General features: G+C 39.9%; 3 protein-coding genes across 7 annotated transcripts in view; 2 read left to right on the forward strand and 1 right to left on the reverse strand.

Moving 5' to 3' along the window:
* Positions 1 to 3,814, forward strand: part of NADK2 (NAD kinase 2, mitochondrial) — a 32,449-nt gene extending 28,635 nt beyond the window's left edge. For both annotated transcript variants that reach the window (XM_021551832.3, XM_021551841.3), the window contains one exon: positions 1,070 to 3,814. In XM_021551832.3, coding sequence (XP_021407507.1) covers positions 1,070 to 1,208 — 139 coding nt within the window. In that variant the 3' untranslated portion in view covers positions 1,209 to 3,814. The remainder of the gene's footprint in view (positions 1 to 1,069) is intronic.
* A 197-nt stretch (positions 3,815 to 4,011) lies between these two features.
* Positions 4,012 to 16,152, reverse strand: SKP2 (S-phase kinase associated protein 2). The gene is made up of 10 exons (XM_021551852.2): positions 16,054 to 16,152; positions 15,150 to 15,415; positions 13,529 to 13,640; positions 13,106 to 13,249; positions 12,501 to 12,635; positions 10,966 to 11,064; positions 9,460 to 9,587; positions 7,821 to 7,872; positions 7,071 to 7,178; positions 4,012 to 5,967 (listed from the first exon to the last, which is right to left on the reverse strand). Exons 1-10 carry the CDS (start codon positions 16,059 to 16,061, stop codon positions 5,754 to 5,756), a joined length of 1,266 nt encoding a protein of 421 aa, XP_021407527.1. The 5' UTR covers positions 16,062 to 16,152; the 3' UTR covers positions 4,012 to 5,753.
* LMBRD2 (LMBR1 domain containing 2) overlaps positions 15,669 to 20,785 on the forward strand; it is a 28,625-nt gene continuing 23,508 nt past the window's right edge. For 3 of the 4 annotated variants that reach the window (XM_021551799.2, XM_021551820.2, XM_031507409.2), the window contains exons 1-2: positions 16,217 to 16,373; positions 20,428 to 20,649. In XM_021551799.2, coding sequence (XP_021407474.1) covers positions 20,476 to 20,649 — 174 coding nt within the window. In that variant the 5' untranslated portion in view covers positions 16,217 to 16,373; positions 20,428 to 20,475. Of the gene's footprint in view, positions 15,777 to 16,216; positions 16,374 to 20,427; positions 20,650 to 20,785 lie in introns of those variants that run through there. The other variant, XM_021551808.3, reaches the window with a different exon arrangement.

Here is a 20,785-nt window from a genome sequence, read left to right on the forward strand (position 1 = left end):
AATTCATAATTTTAACTTAGGGCAATTATGCCACTGGGGGTTTAGATTAAATATTAGGAAAATTATCATCATAGAAAGGATTTTAAAGCAGTGGAATGCGCTGCCCATGGAAGTGGTGGAATCATCATCCCCGAAGGTTTTAAAAGACATTTAGGCATGGCACTTAGGGACATAGTGGTGGGCTTTGCAGTGATTGTTTAATGGTTGAGCTCAATGATCTTACTTGTCTTTTCCAATCTAAATGATTTTATGATATGTGGAACTTGCCACTATTAAATATAAACACATAGAGCCATTAGTTTAATGATCAGAATAACTGAACATACAAACAATAACATATAAACTGCTGAAAGCAATACAGTATTTCAGTTGTAATTAACTCTCAATTCAACCTTTTATATCAAAACAAATGTCTAAAGGAGCTCTGAGCCAAATTCTTTATTCTGTCTTGTCCAGTTCTAAAAGAGATGCATTAAATTTTCTAAGATTAGATTTAAACTTATTAACTTAAATATGTCAGACTGTAATAATAATGTCTTGACATTGTAATATGCTGCAGTTCTCGAAGTTGTCTAGCAAGCATCCTGACCTTCAGCTTTGTGTTTGTAATTAGTTTTCTGCTCTCTGAATGTAACAAAAGATTAATAATGAATTATTTGAACCTCAACATTGCTACTTGAAAATATGTATTTCATATAACATGAAGACCAGATATTAGAATCTTAAATTAATTGTGAAGTTTTCTGTGAAGTTTAAGTAAATGGGATCATCAGTAGCTTTCTTTGAAAATTACAGCTAAACTTTAGCTTTCAACACCAAGTGTTACATTACAAGCTGTGCTCAGACTTTGGGAACATTGACTGAGTCCTTCAGTCCTCTTTGGACTCTTTGCCAAGTCCATACAAAGCACTGATAACTTGGTGGGGTTCTAGTGCTTAATACCATGCTAAGTGGAGGTTAAGTATTTACTGACCCAAGCAAAAGAATGTCCCAGAACCAGTTAAGTACTTGTGTGAAATACTTAAATTTTTAAGCTGTTTTGTGATAATGTCCTTGTTGGTTTTTGCAGAGTCTGTGTCCGTTCCCGTTGTTGGGATGCTTGTATGGTTGTAGATGGAGGAACATCTTTTGAGTTCAATGATGGGGCAATAGCTTCAATATTGATTGACACAGAGGATTCACTGTGCACTGTTCTTCTGGAAGAATGAAGGACCTTGATGACTTTTGCTGAAACATTTATGAATCCATAGAGGGAAACCATGGGGATATCACAATGCTGCATTATATTGGAAGTTGGCCTTTTTGGATGCAAGAGCATTTGGAGGAAGCTTGAAATGCTTTTCATTCCTTTGGGTTGGGGAATCATTAGCCTGATATTTAAGCTTTTTTTGCTTCTAGTGTAAATGTCTGAAATGTTACCTCTAACTTAAATGAAAATTGACATTTTAACCTGTAAGGCAAACATGAAAGCTTTGTAAACACAGGTAAATGGGTTCAAGTATTAAGTGAGTAGCATTACATATTCAGATGTACAGTTTTTTAGTAACAGTCTGGGACTGATAAAACTAAGTACTTCATACATACACTTTTGTAGAAAAGTTGACTGTCAAATTAGCAATTTGATGCAAGGATATATAGATTTTGGTAAACCATGATGTTGATGTAAAAGAAATGAAAATACAAATCTTTTGTATACTTTTAAAAAATTGTACAACTTTGTAGTTTCATACAACTTGTGGCAATTTTTTTTTGTTCTTCTATTATTTTTTCTACTTTGTAAACTTACATCAAGAGTGTTAAGTCTGGTTTAATACATCTTGAATGAGGTAGCTTTTAGTTTTTCTGTTTGACCTAGATAGGGACTTGAAACCCAAAGGTTTTCTTGAGCCCTTCATCAAGAACATACCAATTGTAGAAATCATGTTTTAATAGGATATATTCCTTCACTGAATGGATTAACTTGCAATCAGATGATCAGAGCAGTAGTGTATGTTAAGTGGTTATCATTAAGACATATATTTCACCTTATTAAGTTGAATGTTTGGAATTTCAGGTTTTGAATTTCTTATATTTAAAGAAGAATGAGATATGCTGAGCAGTAGGAGTTGGAGCACAAGCTAATACCTATGTCTTCCAGTTTTCCCAGCACGTTTTTACCTTCTCCAGAAAATTTAAATTTACAATCCTATGCTGAATGCTAGTGATATGTAAATGACAAGAAATTAATATCACATGTCTCTGCTCATGTTAGGTAATCAAGTTGATAATAGAAAGAAAAAAAAAAGCTCTTATTAAAGGAGAGCAAGTGACCTTTTGAATCTTTTAGAGAAACTGTGAACTGTGACTGCCTTTCAAAATCCATGCTTATAACTGCATAGGTGAGGCAGAATTTGGGAAAACAAATATTCCTACAGCAGGAACTCTTCTTTTGTTTACTATAGATTGGTTTCCGAGAGTGAGTTTTCTAATGACTTTTGAATGAAGAGACTTCTGTAACAGATGTTCTCAGGTCTAATGGAAGTGTTTTCTAGTGTGGCTAATCAATCAGGGTATTTATTGCCACTTGCAAAATGTAAATTGCTCTTTATTGGCGGAGGAAATGGAGAAAGGGTTTTTTCCTTCTAGACTTAGAGTGAATACAACTTAAAACATAATCCAGAGGATATTGATTTGACCAGACCATTCAGTTCTAGGAAAATGTGAAATTAATGGAGATGTCTGAATAAGTTATCACTGTGTACATTTCACCTTCTAAGTGTGCTGCAGAGTTATTTACACTGTCTGGTTGTTGTGACTGTAGACCCAGGGGGGAAAAGCAAAGTAGCCAAATAAGCTTTCAAAAGGTGGTAAGTTCAGGAACTATTGGAATAACTTACTGTCTAAAATAATGTGCAAAGCTTGTCTAAAGCTAAAGACACAAAAGACTAATCTTTCTAAAAGTTGTGTGCACACAGACTATGATGTTTGATTATTTTCAATCCATCTGTAACCAGTTAGGGATTGTTTATTAATGTGCCTCTGTCCATGTACACTAGTTAGTATGCTGTGAGGATTCAAAAAATCCCCAAGCTCACCAATGCCGTTAACACTAATTAATTCCTTCTTAGGACTCTTACCACTTTTAGACTAGATTTAGGTATTGAACATGTGCACAGCAAATCTATGGCAGAAATCCCAACAACTGCCTATTTAGACATTTGTGTTCTGCAAAGGTTTAATGGAGACTGGTTAGTCAGATCAGTAAGTACACCTCTTAAACATGCTTGTCATTCCTTATTATGAATGTCAAGACTTAATGTTTTCAGGCCCTACAGCCCCAAAGTATAATCTAGATTAGACTTTAGTAAATTTTCAAATTCCTAACTTTGCAAAATGGAAGCCTGACCTACTTGTGAGTGGCCTCTACTGGTTTTGTCTGTATTTAATTGAAGTTCTGTTGAAGCATTTACTGGTGAATGCTTAAAATTGACTAGGATGATTCAGAAATCTGTAATTGATAGTAAGCAGCTACTTTTTTTTTTTTTAATTAAACAATTGTAGGACCCTTTTTAAGGATCCTTTATGACAAAGGATTGCAGTACAGACAACTTACTTGGTAGACAACAGGACTGAATCTTGGTTTAACACTGATTTAATCTGCATGGACTAGCAGTGATTTTTGCACCCCTTCCACCTGCTGAGTCAAGTCCATGGTATTTTCATTTAATGCTAGTCTACACTGTGTTCTGCTAAACTAGACCTGTTATTCTTCACTTCTTTTTTCCAAGTGGTGTTTATACATTATGTAATAAAAATTAAAAGGTTAATTGATAAATGAAGCTGTCCTGTGCCTGATTTCAACCTTCAAAAGTGTTTTAAAGCATAGTCTAATGAATGCTGAAAGTATTTTTGGTAACACTCTGTCCTTTAAAGCACCACTGCTTGGAGAAATTTTGTTTTGACCCATGACACAAAGTTACTGACAAACCAGGGAAAGCACTCTCCTATTCATCAGTCATTCTGTACAATGCAGCAGTTTCTTAGATCTTTATTAAATGCAAGAGAAGTTGCATGGAGTTGACATTGTGCATAAGGAGAAGAATGTACAGCTGTGCTGCAGAGATTTATTTCTTCTTCTTGAAGCAGTTTAAGGTAAAATTCTAAGGCAGCAAACTGAGGCAGTATAACATTCTGTATCCAACTTTCACAAGGTGTGTTGCCCATTAGCTCCTTTGTAAAGGATACAAACCCATTATTAACACCTGTTACTTACACGGTAAAATTTAATAAAAAACAAATCAACTTACATGAAAAAGATAATGCTTTATTTACTATATTCTAGAAAGTCAAGTTAAACATCAAATTCTAGTGCTCATACAATCTTTCCACAGCAAGTAATCTGTCCTGCACTGCCAGGTATTCATTCCTGAATGCTTTTTCTCAAGACTGCAATGGGAAAAGCTGTATATATGCAAAGGCCTACAGTGGTATGTTGGCTATTCTTAAAAACATCCATTAATAAATTCAGCTGCTCACTGCATTCATGGGAAAACAGCAGCATTTTTACATCCTAGAGAGGGTCCAAGTTTTGCCCTAGGAATTATCAGCTAAAACACCTGCTGGAACATTCTAGGCTTATGCATAAGGAAGGACCCTGGTAACATGAAAATGAAAGGTTCATTTAAAGTCATTACCTGTCCCTATCCTTTTATTTGTTTTTCTTTTTGGACAGTTATTCAGCTTCTCCTGTGACTTTAAAAAAAAAAAAATCAACACTAGACGATAGTGGTTAGTGATACAAATACAAGAAGTGAAGTGCTACTACAAACAAACTAATATAAAAAAGAAATTTATGTCTTTTGATAGCACCAAAGCATCTCTCCCTTTTAGCATTCTTACACAGTAGTCCCAGGTTCTGGTTTTTGGTCATATCTAGAACTCCTTGAGCCCTCCTCCTGCAAAACTTATACCAATTTATCAGTTGCAGTTGAAAGATCTCAGAGAAAGTTTTATCTATGATCAGACTCACAGAATCTACATAAAGTTTCTGTAATATGTATTCAGAAAACCTAGGACCACAAAATGAAATCATGGACAACCAGCATCTATTTTTACAGATGCTAATTCTGAACAGGCTTTTCAGACCTGAATTTGGCCAAAAATGAAGGCTACTAAAGACAAACATTTCCTGTGTGGCCTCCTAAATAAAAACTTCACTATAACTCCTTTATGCTGCTTAACTTGCAAAGTATTGAGCTGTTCCTATGTAGTATATCCCCAATTTACTGTTTTCAAGCTTGGTTCATTCATCCTGCAGTATCTTTTCTTCAGTTACATAGTTGACAAGATTTAATATAGATGTATTCATTTTGAATGCTGCAAACTCCTTAATAAACCTTACAAACTTATCTGGCACCTCTGCAAGCTGTTCAGAAGCTGCAGACAGTTGCTAGAAGCTAACATTACTTATCAATGTAAGTAACTCATCTGTACTTATCAAATCACTTGACGGTGATTTGTTTCAGAATATTTTTTTTCAAAGATCCCCTGTAAAAAAGAAAGGCTGAAAGAAATATTCTGTAATTGCTCACAAGTCATCAAACTTCCAAAGGCTTTAAGTACAAAAAACTGATACAAAATATTATGAAACAACATTAGCATGTAAGACCAAGTTAAATAGTAACAGTACTATGATAAAAGGTGCTCCAGGACTTTTTTTTTCTAAGGAGCTTCAACGCACAGTATGTCCATGGCATGAAGTACCTTTTACAAGATCACAAGAAACTAGGATTTCTCAGTGTCAATCTGCATTTGATGCCCCAAATCTCATGGCTCTTCTTATTGCCAACAGTTGGCCTTGCAATGCTGGTAAAGTGTGAACCATTGATCTTCATATCGGGTAGTGCTTCCTCGAGGAGCTGCAGGGAGCTATCAGTCACTATTCCAAATACCTGAAGAGTCTTCAGTGTTCGAATTTCACCAAGCTCTCTAGAAACACAGAGATAGGAAATTAACCATGAAACTGAAAACATTTTTGGGGGTTTTTCAGCGTGCACCCAAGCTACATAACTCCATTTTTACTAAATTTTTAGAATTTTACTTAAGCATATATTTAATAGAAGTATTCAGCATTGATACTTCAGGAAACTGGCTGAGTAAATTACTTTTTTGTTAGTCTCTCTCACAGGCTGAAAACAAACTGATCTTTCCCTTTTCATATCCTTGGACTTAAAAATCTAGAACAAGTGAAGTAAACTGCCCAGATGAAGTTCCAGGATACAAGGATCCTGAAGTTCCAGGCTCAGAGGATACAAGCCTCTGAGTACCATCAATCAATTTCTAGGTTGTAAGAATATTTTGGTGAATAGCCAGACCCAGCTTCTTGATTGCTTTACATTTTCCCAGTCATCATCTGAACTTTGTATCTTACAAGCAAGTACTGGACAAAATCAAAAGGCTGAAGCACGTGCTGCCACAGCAAAGGTTCTTCTTATTTTCAATAGCCTTGTTCCTCTCAAACTCTTTTCTTGTTGGCAATTTCCTTTGTGTTGACATCTTTCCGAAAGTATTTGGATTGAAATCTTCTACAGTAATAAAAGGCAGAGGGACCTCATGAAAAAGTCACTCCATGCCAAGTTTGAATCGCAATAACTGTTAGAGATGCACACAAAAGCAAAAATACACAGTTTATTAGTCCAGCCAGTACTGTCAACTCTGCCAGATATTCCAAACCTTCCTGCACACTCAGAGGTCTGGTACTGACATCAATACTGGTCACTGGTTTCCATGCCAGCAGTGTACCACTGGTATAATGCCACTAATAGAAGACACGAGGCATGCATGGAGCAGTCAGTTGCATGAGTACAGACTGACATCACTGAAAGATTATCTCAGTTTCAGTTGCAGTCGAGATTCTCAAAGGGTACAGGTTGTAACAGCTGGGTTATGTTACCTTAGTTTTATTCCCGATTCCTCATACCATTAAGGTTTTTTTAAACAGTATATGCAATTCTAAACGTAAGGTAAAGCAAATTGAAATTAATGTACCCTTTGCATGAACAGCAAACCAAAGCTAATTAGAGGTTACTTACACTAAAGCAGCAGATGATATCTGGTAACATCGGCTAAGGCACAGGTGTTGTAGGAACACAAGTTGTTTAAAATACTGGAAGCACTCGGGCTTTAACATCATGCTGTCACTGTACAGAGAACATATTAAGTTTTAAGCATACAGCAGCAGTAAATTTTGAAAATTTAGCCAGAGGAATTAACTGAATATCTACTTTTTCTACCACCAAAGTATGTTTTCACTGAATATGGAGGAAACCCATCTCTTGTGTATGTGCTGTGCATGTAAAGGGGCAAGTGAAGCAGAAGTTTCTCTTCACACATATACTCTGCAGCAGAATTTATGCCATGAATAGGCAAGTTCACCAGAGGTTTCAAAATACTGTAACTGACTAGGTCAACACCAAAATATACCTTTTTTTTTTTTAGAGTTATATGGCCAAGTAACAAATTATTATTAGAGATTACTTAAACCTCTCTCTGATGCTACGCTAATCAACTGTAGGCTTCTAAGTACTTCCTTCCATTCTACCTATCAATTACCATCTCTTGTTAGTTAACAAATCCTGTAGGTACCTGACATTTATGCTGGGATAATAAGACTTCTTCAGTTACTTATCTGCTCCAGAATAGGTCATGCCAGATAGCAAATCTTTTGTAGGTTTAGCTTGAATAGTATTTTCTGGATGTGCAGTGCTACCTACACAATCTTGCCTCAGTGTTAATCCCCTGAACCACAAGGATCTAAGGACTGGCTGAACACGTCTTCTTACCTGAGATCTAAATGGACAAGCAAAGGACATCTCTCCACCAGTGTTTTCACATCTGAAAAGAGGCCACACAAAGTCAGTCCCTCTTTCAGGAACAAGATGGATGTGCTTTACACAGCCTGCTCAGGTCCACACATGTTCCTTTATGTTTTCTACTGGAACCCCACAACTGAAGAACAATTTTTAAATTAAAAGATACATGCTTAAAACTTACAGCATACAGTCTGCCTATGAAGATACCTTGCATGGACATTTTTAAATCTCAGCAAAATCGATACATTTAGTTCAGCAAATTATCCCTAGAAGTCAGTTGCATCAACCATCAACTTAGGAAGACAATAATTCAAATTATATTTTTGTGAAATCTACTGGAGATATAGTAATGGTGAGCTGTTTGAAATACTTACATATAGTGGAAAAGTAATGAAAATTTTCCATGCATCAAATATCCTTTCAGAGCACCAAATCCTTTAGGCATCTCCGTTTTTGCCCATAAAAAGTTCTTATGACAAAAAGTTACGGTTTTCCTGATTTAAACTGTAAATTTTTGACTTTCTTTTCATTGTCTGCAAGTAGCACTGAATCACCACTGGTTCAGATATCACCTAAAAGCCATTGCAAGGTGCTCAACAACATGCAATAGAATTTTGGTATTTCAGAATTCATGTGCAGAAACTAAACAAAACAATACCTTAATTATGATGATTAATATACTATTCAAGTCTTATGCCTGTTAAATTGCACTGAAACAGAGTAAAGTCACGCAGTGAAAGTGTCTTACAAACAGGAGAGGTCAGCACATTGTCTCTAATGGTTCAATTAGAGGGCCCAAGGTTCAAATTCCTGACATGGAGAAGACAATATAGCATGTTTATTTACAAGTTTGGGGCTGAGGTAAGAAGATTTGCCTATTTCCCCATAAAGGCAATGCACGAAGGGGTCTGTGTGATATCTAAACAGAAATGAGAGGTCACCCCCTGCATGTCATCCAATGCCCTACTGTCATATTCACTCATTGCAAAAATTAAATTCTCTTTACCACAAAAGGACTTTCATCCTTTAGCTATGCTCTTCTTCATTTTGATGTATCCTCCCCCAAATCTCGACTTACCTGCATTTTCTCTAACCCTCCAATTTAATAAAACTTTTCTTCCTAGAACTAATATTAAGTAAATGGTTAAATGTTGATGGCTAAGATCGCCTTCCAAATTAACTTGTATCTGGATGTCAGTCTGAAACTCAAGGATTTACTATGATTGTTCTCTTTTAGAAGACGTTTTCAGCAGACACAACAGCAAAAGCCTTACAAAAGCCTCCAGATACTGTTCTAGAGATAATTAATAGCACACAAAATCACTGCTTCCAGGACTTACTTCACAAGTAAAGGCTGTTCCTTTCACCTGAAGAAGAAATAAATTTTCACTTGACTGTTTTTAAATGCAGAAGAAAAATCATCTCACCCTTCATGCCTGAGCTAAAGTATGAGTAAGAGACTCTGACAGCAAGAACTTCAACACAGAGCACAAAAGTTACTGTTAGTACATGACTCTACTATACAAAGACTGAAAGCCAAGCAGAAGAAAATGTAAAGTCTACTGCTTCATCCCATAGTGGGATAAACATTTGTCATGCTGCTGTTTACCTGCTATTTGTAGATTCTCTCTGTAGCCACTTAAATTTAACTGGGTGATCTTAGAAGTAATGTGATTGACTGCTGCTTTGACATGAATGGCTGTGAATTCACACCAGGACAAGTTCAGCTCCTCCAGCCTACATACAAACAGAATTGTTAACAAGAATGGCTGAAACACAGTTAAAGTTTGGTATTTTTCATTACAGTTGATACTTTTAAAGCAAATACTTGTAACATGCCTACTCCCAACTTACTGTATTCATACCTAGAACTTCCAGTAATTAAGCACTAATGAATTTAGCAGGTTATCCAGCCAAATTTATCTTTGGAGATTTTCAAGATCCAACCGGATCATCCACATGCACAGTGCTAATTTTAGACCCTGGTCTAGGATAGGGGTTCAAGTGACTTCCTAAACTACTTTCAGCTGGAACTGCCACAAGGAGACACTGTCTTTTCATTGGGTTTGTGATCTGAATCTGTTACAACTGAACAGATGGCCATATTGAGAGGAAAAACCACCATCCATTATTAGCACTGGTCAGATGACCAATTAATCCTAATTAGCATAAAATAATTAATAGCTTTATATAAACACTGTGAGTTCAACTCTCTTTACGTGCTTGACTACTTATAGCCTGTCACCATGGGGCTGGGACAAAGTATTGTTCTGTGTGCAGGTGTTGTAGCTGTAACCAAGGGACAGAGTGAATGTACAATTAGAGCATTTAGCTGGCACTCTCTACATAAAATGAAAAAACAGTTAAATTGCCACTAGCATTCCTAGGATCAGATTTGCCATCTGGTATTCACTGTGCACTGCACAGACTGCCATCCTCTAAAGAGCTTATGATCTGAGTAATCAGACCAAGCAACAGAAAGATTAAGGCTTTAACTTGCAATTTGATTAAAAAACATGCTTTTGCAGAAGGAATGATTACACAAGTTGTCCTGCAGGTCACAGGAAGTCAGCAGAAAGATTGGGATATACATCCTGAGTTCACTGGGGCCAAGTTCAGTGACGTTCTGCCAGCAAATGGTTTAATCACTGGAGCTGTCAATCTGAACACAGCCCTTCATAAACTAGAAGGTTACTGAAGGATTAGTCTACCATGGAAAGGCACAGTGTTCTCTGCTACTCATGCTGCATTCTGATTCCAAAGGGAGCTCTGGAATTTCACTTTGCAGTTCCAAAACACACTCTTTGTGAGAATCACATACTATTTTCATAAAGAAAATGAAATTTACATGGTATCAAAGGAATATAAATGGGGTTTACCCACCCAAGAAGATGATTCAGAAAACCCATGAAAAACTACTACAGTACATCTTTGCTATTAAAGAAGCAAATAGCTTGATGGAAATAAATTACCCAACTATCCAGTTAATAATCAAGTGCTAGGCATTTAGAACCAAAATCAGGCACATTAAAAAAATACTAGATACAAGAATAACTGGGATGCCCAAAGAAAAAAATATTTGTTTCAGGAATAGCAAAACCTGGTTTTGTCTTACATAGAACAGCTGCTCAACATCAGCTCCAAGGCTTCTGCCGAAAACCCTGAGCACCCACAAAGATTTAGTCGTATCAAATTGGGATTTCTAGCAATGCTTCTGTAGAGAGAAGAAAGAGAAAGCTGATAAAATTTAAATGTTGGAACATTGCTTGCTTTGCTAGGATGTGACTGTTTTTAAGATCTAACTTCCTGGACAGGGAATTTTTTATTAAACATAAAGTACTGCATCTTTAATCAGCTGACTTACCTAGTCACTAAGGCTCTCAACTATGTACTTGCAGCATCAAGGCACAAAATTAAAAAGGAGACTTGTCTGTTTACTTAACACTGCTGACAAGTCTGCATATTTATCAACAACTAAGTTTACGAGGAAATTATTTCTTTTCACCTTTTCCTGCAATATGACAATAAACATACAACACAGCTTATCAAGAGATGGTTACAGCTCTACAAAAGACAAAACAATGATCCTGTTTCTCATGTCACCCCTCTGCAAAATGGAGGTTATTCCAAGACAAAATCCGTGTCCAAATAGCATCCCCTGAATGCATTTGTTTGCAAGACTAGAGCATGCATGCAGTTAGCAAAACCTGGAACACTGTAACATGCCTACTCCCAACTTACTGTATTCATACCTAGAAATTCCAGTAATTAAGCACTAATGAATTTAGCAGGTTATCCAGCTTTATCTTTGGAGATTTTCAAGATCCAACCGGAGAACATCCTCATCCACATGCACAGTGCTAATTTTAGACCCTGGTCTAGGAAAGGGGTTCAAGTGACTTCCTAAACTACTTTCAACTGGAACTGCCACAAGGAGACACTGTCTTTATGTGCATAGCACATTTGTTCAGAAGGCAATAGGATTCCATCATTACTGCCTGATTAGTACCCAATTTACTGACAGTTTTAACTGTTACCACTGATTGTATAAAAAGCCAAACTATATTGGTCTATTTTTCCTCCAGTTCCCCCTCTATGGAGTGAGGAAGGAATCAGAAAGCCAGGGTCTTTGTCATCTGACCTTTGGTCCATGGCACCTCCACAACCCCCTGGTGTGACGAACAGAAGGTTGACTACACACCCATTAATGTCTTTGCAGCTGAACCAAAAAAACATTTCACCTTCTTGACACAATCTGTAATCTTCCAGGGCTTCATAAAAAGTGAGCAACAGTGCATAAGCACAATGGGCACCTGGTGGGAGAGGTACTGAGAGCCCTTGGAATAGAAAAGAACCTGCACACCAAACATGAAGTTCTCTTGGGAGCAAAAAAATGCGAAAATTAAAGTAGCTCTGCTATGAAGTTTAACTTAGGGATACATAAACCATAGAGAGGTGAGCAGTTTCTCCAACCTCCTACTACTCTGAGGAATTGAGAGGAAAAAAAGCCAAACTAAATAGCCACCTAAAACTGGCCATTTCAAATACACCCACAATGAACAACATTCCACTGCATTCTTTCATTAGCCTGCACAAAATGATGGCACCAAACAGAAGGTTTCACTGAGTATTCCCAATCAGGTCACTTACTTGATGATGTTGTCAGAAAGCACTAGACCCTCCAAGCTGAGGTTCTGCAGCTTTTCACATAGACAAAGAATACTGTGGAGATCTGCAGCAGACACTGTGCAGTTTGACAAATCCAGGTGCTGAATTTTAAGAAGACTAACAAAAAAAAAGAAGAAAGCTTACTAAAATTGCATTAAAACCCGCTCCATAAATTCCCCACATCACAAACATATCCCATACACTAAAAGCATACACAATTTACAGAAAATATTTCTACGTAATACCTCGCAACATCTTAAAGTCTATCCTACTGGAGTTAAATGATTTGAGTGTACCATGTAAAAATGCTGGAGATTATGAGAATTCAGGGCTCTACAAGATATTAACTGAAAGGGTATTATGATGCTTGATATTTAAAAAAAAAATCACATCACCTTGATTCTAAGTAACTGACAGGTGGATGCATACCCTCCTGTTTCAACACACGCCTAATCACTGATCAACTCTTCCACATTCCAGACACAGCACAAACACTGCTGATGGTTGCTAATACCTTAAAACCAAAACTACACAGACTAAGTACTTGAGACAGTTTCAGGATCCAGAACATGCAGGAAAAGCCTTACTTGCTTGTTTTAAACAACGGATTCCCAATGCAAGATCTTGGGCAGCGGAACGCAGTAACACCTGCAGGCAACAGGTGACCAAGCAGTCCTGGCAGCAGATTCCCACCAGTCAAATCAAGAGTCTGCCAGAGAGATTCATCAAATCTGGGGCATAGAATTTTACTCATTAGTGAATTCAAATGGGTAACAGGTCAAAGCTATGAGTACAACCACAGAAAGTTTTTGGTGTCAAAAACAGAGAAGGGAAAGCTATTTAATAGACTACAATAATGTTAAAACATGTGAGGCATCTTTTGGATATACATACCCACATATGGCCTAAATTGAATTATATATGTATAAATAAGATGAAAACCAGACCATTTAATGGTATATGAAAACAAAGATTTTCCTCAGTGCTAAACGAAGAGAAATAATACTTACGAAAGTCGATGCCATCTCTTGCAAATAGTAGAAACTTTCAGTAAATCCTTTAGGGGCAAACAGGCAAAGATTGCCAGAAGCAATTCATCTGGAAGTGCATCCAAAGAAATACCTGTAGGGAAAGAGCAAAACACATTCTAGTTAAAGCTAGTTCATTTTCACCTTCTGGTCAGATGCCTTGCTTGGTTTGGTTGTTAAAAGCCTCTCTACAGTTTCTCTGTAGGCCACACATCAGCCTACATCAGACATCAGCCCCACTATTCATCTCCCTTGCAGCTTATCATTGTAGGATGACATTTTTACCATCTTTGCCTAGGCATGACTGGTAAATGGAAAGGTTCCTGTAATATTCACTTTGTATACATAGTAAAGCCATGGACACTACTCACATAACTCACTTTGGGAACAAGAGCATCTTAGTTACTGCCTCTGTAATCTAATGCTTGTATGATTTTCTGGGGTTTTTTTCCCCTCTGTGAATGATCATTCTTCCTATGCATGCAAGGGTCCCAGAAGGGAGCTGAAGGTAAGTTATGCTTCTGCATGATACACAGACAAAATCAGGTACTACACACTGCTTCCTAAAACATACATGCTATCACCACTCCAAGAATTATGTAAAACAATGTGGTTCAAACCACAGGGCTTCTCTCTGGGCTCCAGAATGTGTCATGATTCATATGGGAGATTTGAGAATGGTGGAGCTCAGTAACAGCTGCCTTTAACCCAGCAGTGCGTCTTATATAAAAAGAGGATTGTCTGAAGGCATTTCCACCTTCTGTATGACAGCATAATGCCTGGAGAGAGCTGCTTATTTATTTTGCATCCCATACTCATCCAGAGTACAACCGCACTTAGACACCAAGGAAAGAAACCTAGTATTCTCTAACGCCCCTTTCAAGAGTCCAAGAGCCCTGCTCTTTCCCTTTCCAGCACAGCAGGCTGCCACCCTTTGATGTGATTTCCCTCATATGGTTCTATGCCTCTGGCATGGTCCCTCATATTGCTTGTTTCCATCAGGAGCTGGCACACAGCCCTGCTGGCACACCTCAGCCTGCACTCTTTTTACCCTTCTCCTCTTGCCTTCAAACAGGTATTTTTTGGATTGACTTTGGTTTTAGACTGATTGATTTTAGCTTGCTTTTTCTCTGTGCTCTTTAAGCACCTGGTAACTAGAATGAATGTTGCCAACAAACTTTGTCACACTTCTGCTTTTATATTAAGCCTACTTTTGCTACTGATTTTCGAGCGACCTTAAAACACTGATTCACAAACACAGCCCTGCTGGGCTGAAGTGCCACCTATGTCCCATACAGAAGAGCAAACAGGCACAGGGACATGCAACACCATCCCCCAGCACAAACACAAAGGTGCTCATGGGGTTAGGCAGCAGAGAACCCTGTTTTTCATGGGCCACAATTCTGGAGCCAGACACACCACCCCTATTTAAAGGCACACATAAAAGAGGATTTATCACCCCAAGCCTGAAAGCCGCTATATCTGAAAGTGACATTCTGCTGGATAAGAGCAAAAGAACTAACAACAAAGCAGGGCCGACTCGTGATGCTCACTCTCCATCTCTACCAAAGGGTGAGCAAAACCTGGACTAGGGTGACAGTACCTGACTCTGCCTGTCGGAGCAGCCATGGCTGGCGCACGATAACAAAGTCCTTAAAGTCCTTTTCGTTGTCCTTCACCTTCTGCCTTTTTGGAGGAAGACAGGGTGATGACACCAGCAGGTCCTGTGGTGTGTTTTCATTGCCCAGCTTGTCTTTCTTAAGGGCCGACACTCCCATACCCGAGAGAAGCTCCGAGGTCTTGCCGGGGTCCCATTCCAAAGTGGTGGAAACATTAGTGCTAGAGGATGGGATCTCCTGGAGGTGCTTTCTGCAGACACAGCAAAACCCAGAGGCTCTGAGAGTACTGCCAGATTGACACTAAACACAGGAGGGGGATCCTTGAAGCATTTCAGTCACACGTACTCCACATCCATATGCAGGGCAATTAAGTGTGGGATATCTGCGGGCGCTGGAAGCACGAGCGGAGGCCACAGCGCAGGCGTGTGCTCGATCTGGCAGACTGAGGAAGAGCGCGCCTGGGACTGAGCGCGCCTCGCTCCCGGATGGGGCGGGCGAGGCACCGGGGAGCGGAGCCAATGGAGCGGCGGGACGCGGCAGCCTCCCGGCGCCACCAAACCCGCCCGCAGCCGCGACGGCAGCGCGGGCACCGGGACGGGACGCCCGAGCAGGTGGGGGAAGCGCTCCCCGCGGCTGCCGGGATCCCGAGGGCAGGACCCCCCGCTGGCCGGGGACAGCCCGCGGGGCCGCACGCGTACGAGCGATCCCGGCACGGCTCCCATGCCCAGGAGCTCCTTCGCGCTCCCCGGGTCCCGCACCCGCTCCCGGCGCTCCCACGCACGGCCCCCCCAGGCACCCCCGCGCAGCCAGGCCTCCCGAGGGGTCCGTGAGGGCTCCCACGCAGCCCGGCAGCGGAACTCGCACGCGCGCGTCCCGCCGCCCCCGTACCTGTACATGGCGCTCGGAGGTCCGCGCCTGCCGCGCGCCCCGCGCCTTTCAGCACCGCGCTATCCCGGCGCCGGCCGGAAGCCGCGGCGGGGGCAGGAGCGCAGAGGCTGCCGGGAGCTGTAGTTCGCAGCCCTGTGCCCGCCCGGAGGCGGGGCCGTGCCGGGCCGGCGGCAGCGGGCGGCGAATGGCGGCGGCTCCGACGCGGAAGAAGCCGGGAGCGGCCGCCGCTCCGTGTGCCGCGCTCTGAGCCGGGTGCCGGCCGGGATGGTGGGCGGTGGAGCCCCGCGGGGGACGCGACGCTGAGCGGCTGCTCGGCCGTGGTGAGACGCAGCGGGCGGGATGCGGGGCCGGGCGGAGCGGGGCCGCAGTGCCGAGTCACGGCCGGGAGCGGGGACAGGAGCCGGGTTGGGGAGCGGCAGTCCCCGGGCACGTCCCCGGCGACAAAGACGCGGAGGGAAGGATGGTCGCGGAGCACGGCTGGGCGAGGGCGGTCGGTGCGTTGGTTTCCAGGCTCGCATGCCGGGTGTTGCCCCCCGGGCACGTACGGCGGGGCTGTGCTGGTTCCGAGTCCCTGGAGCTCGGTGCTGTGCCGCACAGGCCTGTGCGCACACCGCCGGGCGGGGACGCCGGGGAGCGCTGGCGCATTCCAGCGAGAGAGGTTTTCTCTGGGAACACCTGGTCCTGAGCCTCACCATGCCTTGAAGAGACCCCGCAGTCTTTTCACACCGCGGGACTTTCAGCAATACAGCTCTTCCTGCGTTTTTTACGCTAAACTCCTTGTTTTGAAATTGGTGGGGATGGAGAACTAATTCTGAACACACCTACAGCCTTGCTCTTAGTCAACCACTTGATTGCAGATGCTGTCCTTTGTTTGCTGCATAGCGATGGAGAGACGTGCCTATAAAATTGAGGGTGGTAATGGAGCCCGTAGCAAAGAGCACACAGCTTTCAGTCACATACAGAGAGAGAATGATGTGACTCAAATTAAGATCCAAACAATCTTTCAAAAAGTATTTTTTCACCGTTTCCGGTTTTATCTTAAGTCACGGAACAGTTGTTCAAAGATTGTTTAAGCAGATAATCAGATGAAAAAGAGGTGGACTTTTGGGTAAAAAAAAAAAAAAAAGCTGAGTTTATTTCACCTTTTTTTGCAGCCCCTTTTTCCTTTGTGAGTCATGTAAATCTTTTTTATTAATGTATGGGAAATCGAAAGAGGGTTTTACAAAAAACCCGAGTGTTTTTTAGAATCTGGAAATTAATAAATAGTCTGCCTGAAAGCAGTGTTTGGGCAGTAGTCATTTGACTGCCTTACTGACACCTGCTTTGTGTGAGCGCAGTCTCCCATCAGGCTGGGAGACTGGCAGAATCCTTAACAGATATGCTTTACTCTTTCTAGCCTTTCTTTAAGAATATAATACTGGAGTGGATTTGTTAAATTTGGTGCTATATTAAAGCTCAAAAGTGTGGGGGTTTTCATTCTCTGCTGTTTCATTTAGTAGGTTGAGTTTTCTGTACCAGGCAGAGTTCATTTGTAATGTAGATGTCGTGAATGCAGTTGCTCTTAGGTTGGCAGGGTAATTTAATACTGTTGATAGTAGGGAGTCTCTCATATTTAGGGTGTATTAAGCCTGAACTGAGTCCTTTATGGTGCATTCAGTGTTAGTAGTTGGGTAGAATGAAAAACTGCTGATTTTGTCCGTCTAAAAAGAAGCAGGAAAATCCTAAGCTAACACAGGAGCATGTCCTTATGTTTTATTGCTTAAGTTACACTTCCTGTGCCAGTGTTTCAGCTTTTAATTTTATTTGTATTAATTTGTAGTTGCCTGCTTTTTCAGAAACTGAGTATGCTGATAAGTACTTCTCAATTCATGGTGAGGGCTCTTGTTACTTTGTCATTGTCATTGCTTTAATAGAAGCATCCTCTAAGCCATTGAAGGTTCCACAGTACAAGAGAGCTCTTCTGAAGTGGTTGTTTCAGTACAACATTGTTTTAGCAATTTTGGAATTCCAGCAAGCAGATACTACGTAGCTGTATGCCAATAGTGAGATGGCTGTCTAAATAAAGTGATGAAACAGGATGATAGGTAAGAGGCTTAGCTTTCTTTGAGCTAGCAACCAGGTTCAGTGGCAAATGCTGCTTTCCACAGGAAGGCATGGCTTTATAGCCTGCAGTAATGTATTTTAAGGCCTGATCTAGTAGCACAGGTCCTAGACGTATCTGCATCTGCACTGTTGGATTGCATTCAGTTCACCAGAAGAGCTCTTCTCAAGTATTGCATTTCTCACTTTGTGGATTTTCTTCCATTTAATCGTTCTGTGTGTAGAGCTGGTTTTAAATGGTTTCTATCTAAAAATTTTAAACTGTTACTTTGAAAATGTATATATATTAATTCAAAACAACTCTGTTATTGGTCTTGGTCTTTTGAAAAAATAGCCTTTCTTTTTTGTGTTTTGAGATTAAAATGGGAACCAGAGAAGAACATAAAGATGTAGTTTACTGACAACTGCAAAGTCACTTTTGTCTTTGAAAGTGAGTTAAGTTGCAGTAGGAATCAATTCCCTCTTTACTTTAGAACATTCAGTACGTTTTTATAACACTTCTGGAAGTACACTCATGATAGTAGCTGAGCGCGGCATCTTGCACAAAAACATTTTACCTTTTGTTTTGGTAGAAGCTTTTTAGGTGTGACTGTAATAAAACTTTGTGACTAATGAAGTGTATGCTGTATAATTTTTTTTGTTTACGTAGCAAAAGGTGTGGTGCTAATGGGCACGAAAAACTGCATGCCAGATGGCAGTGCCTTAATGAAGCTGATACTTTTAGAAGCTGTAATTGTTTTGTTATTTTTGCTTCTGCGAAATTAGCTGTTATACTGTAAATTGAAAAGACTTTTATGTGGAAGCAATAATGGTGCAAAAGAACAGTCAAGGACTTGCTTTGAATAAGTGATTGAGAAATGGGTGAGATATCCTGAGTTTTTAATGTACAAATTATCTAACTAAAGTAGAGTACAGACAGATAGTAAGGAGGGGATTTGTCTTAATGGAAGTGTTGATAGTTTTATAAACATGTTTGACAAAAGGCAGGAAAGTAAAAGTGTGTGAATCTTTGACTAGAAACAGGAAGATAACTCGCTGGGGAGAAAAAAGTCACAGAATAATTGTTCCTCTGTGTCCATCAAGGTAGTAATGACTTAACAAACTTCTGAGGTTTTTTAGTGTACATAAGAGAGTTTTCACTGTGTAGTGCCCTCAAGCATTGTAGATCTGCTTAAGCAATTCACTGAGAAATCAGTAAAAGAAACTGTTCACTTTACGAAGTTCTAAAGAGATATAAAAGTAAATAGAGAGGAATTTCAGTAATAGCATTCCTTTTAAATCTCAAGAAAAGTGGAAGTACTGGAAGTCTTAACAGCAAAGCCATAGCAAAAACTATTTCACTTAAATAAAATTAGTGAAATGTTAATCTCATTGGAGAGACAAGAAAGACTGGCCACAGTAATAAACCTTTTAAATAACGCATAAAATGGCTGTGATAAAATGATGCTCATTACAGAGGTCTGAAGCAATTTAAATAAAAATGTAACAAGTCAGTGACATTTTCTGTAATGGATTTGTGCAGCTCACTGTCCCTTTGTGTAATAGCTTTGCTGTGTAAAGCTGTATGAACTTTCTGACAGTAGTTCTGATGGTAAGAGAGTAATTAAAACACAGAAGGACAAGCAAAGCAAAAATACATAATGGCAAACTATACCAAATGAATTGAGACCATTGTTTCTCTGAATAAAGAGAGGAGTAGGAAGGTGAATCAAAATTCTTGACATTTCAAACCTAAAAGAGGTGCATTACAAGTAGACTAACGCATTCTTTTCTGTGTTTTTATGCTCTATTAAAGCTTATGTACAGACTTTAAATATGTATTTAAGGTACACTCCATTAAAAAAGTTGTTCATTAGCTATCCAGAAACATTTAATGTAAACATTTAACCCTTTGAAAAAATTAGTTGATTGCTTCTAAAAGGAGGAAAAAAGAGCAGAATAGAATTTAATCTTGAAATTTGTCCTGGACCTAAAGTTGGGCTAGTAGTTTATTTAAGGACAGAGATTTGCCTCCTGGATCTATTGTATATCAAGATGATGAACAAGAGTTGTCCTAATACATTGCTGGAAATGACAGCATTGGAATGATATGTTTTGATTTCCTCAGAGGATTTCAGAGCATCTTGCTGAAAATCTTTGGTTTTTTCTGATAAGAATCTTGGTCATGTGAAGTGTGAAAAGTTAGTTAATGTTTTAAAGTGTCCATTGAACAACTCTTCTGTGTAAATATATTCTGGAGATTTTAATGGTATTAAATATCATTTTGTCTTGCAGCTCTGCTTTCCCAAGTGAGAGTGGTGTGGCTGGGGCCAGTATTTAACAATGAGTGGTGCAGCACTGGGCCTCGAGATAGTGTTTGTCTTTTTCCTGGCCTTATTCCTACTTCACCGGTATGGAGACTTCAAGAAACAGCACAGGCTGGTGATTATAGCAACATTATTGGCTTGGTATCTCTGCTTCTTGATTGTATTCATCCTGCCTCTTGATGTCAGTACGGTAAGAAACATGCAGGACTTCCTGCTTAATTGCATCAAATGTTTATGGTATTTCTCTAAACTAGTGATTGCAGGAAACCATCTCTTAGAAACACCAAAGAAGTCTTTCATGTAGTATCTTAATAAATTAAACATGA

Source organism: Lonchura striata, chromosome Z (assembly GCF_046129695.1).
Source record: "Lonchura striata isolate bLonStr1 chromosome Z, bLonStr1.mat, whole genome shotgun sequence".
Classification (NCBI taxonomy): domain Eukaryota; kingdom Metazoa; phylum Chordata; class Aves; order Passeriformes; family Estrildidae; genus Lonchura; species Lonchura striata.

What these genes read in the sequence shown, in the direction of transcription:
- SKP2 (XM_021551852.2), bottom strand. An exon ending in CCGTTGTTTAAAACAAGCAA is followed by an intron (nt 12,636 to 13,105) that starts GTAAGGCTTTTC and finishes TTTTTTTGTTAG; the next exon opens with TCTTCTTAAAATTCAGCACC. An exon ending in ATATCATCTGCTGCTTTAGT is followed by an intron (nt 5,968 to 7,070) that starts GTAAGTAACCTC and finishes CTGTGTTTCTAG; the next exon opens with AGAGCTTGGTGAAATTCGAA.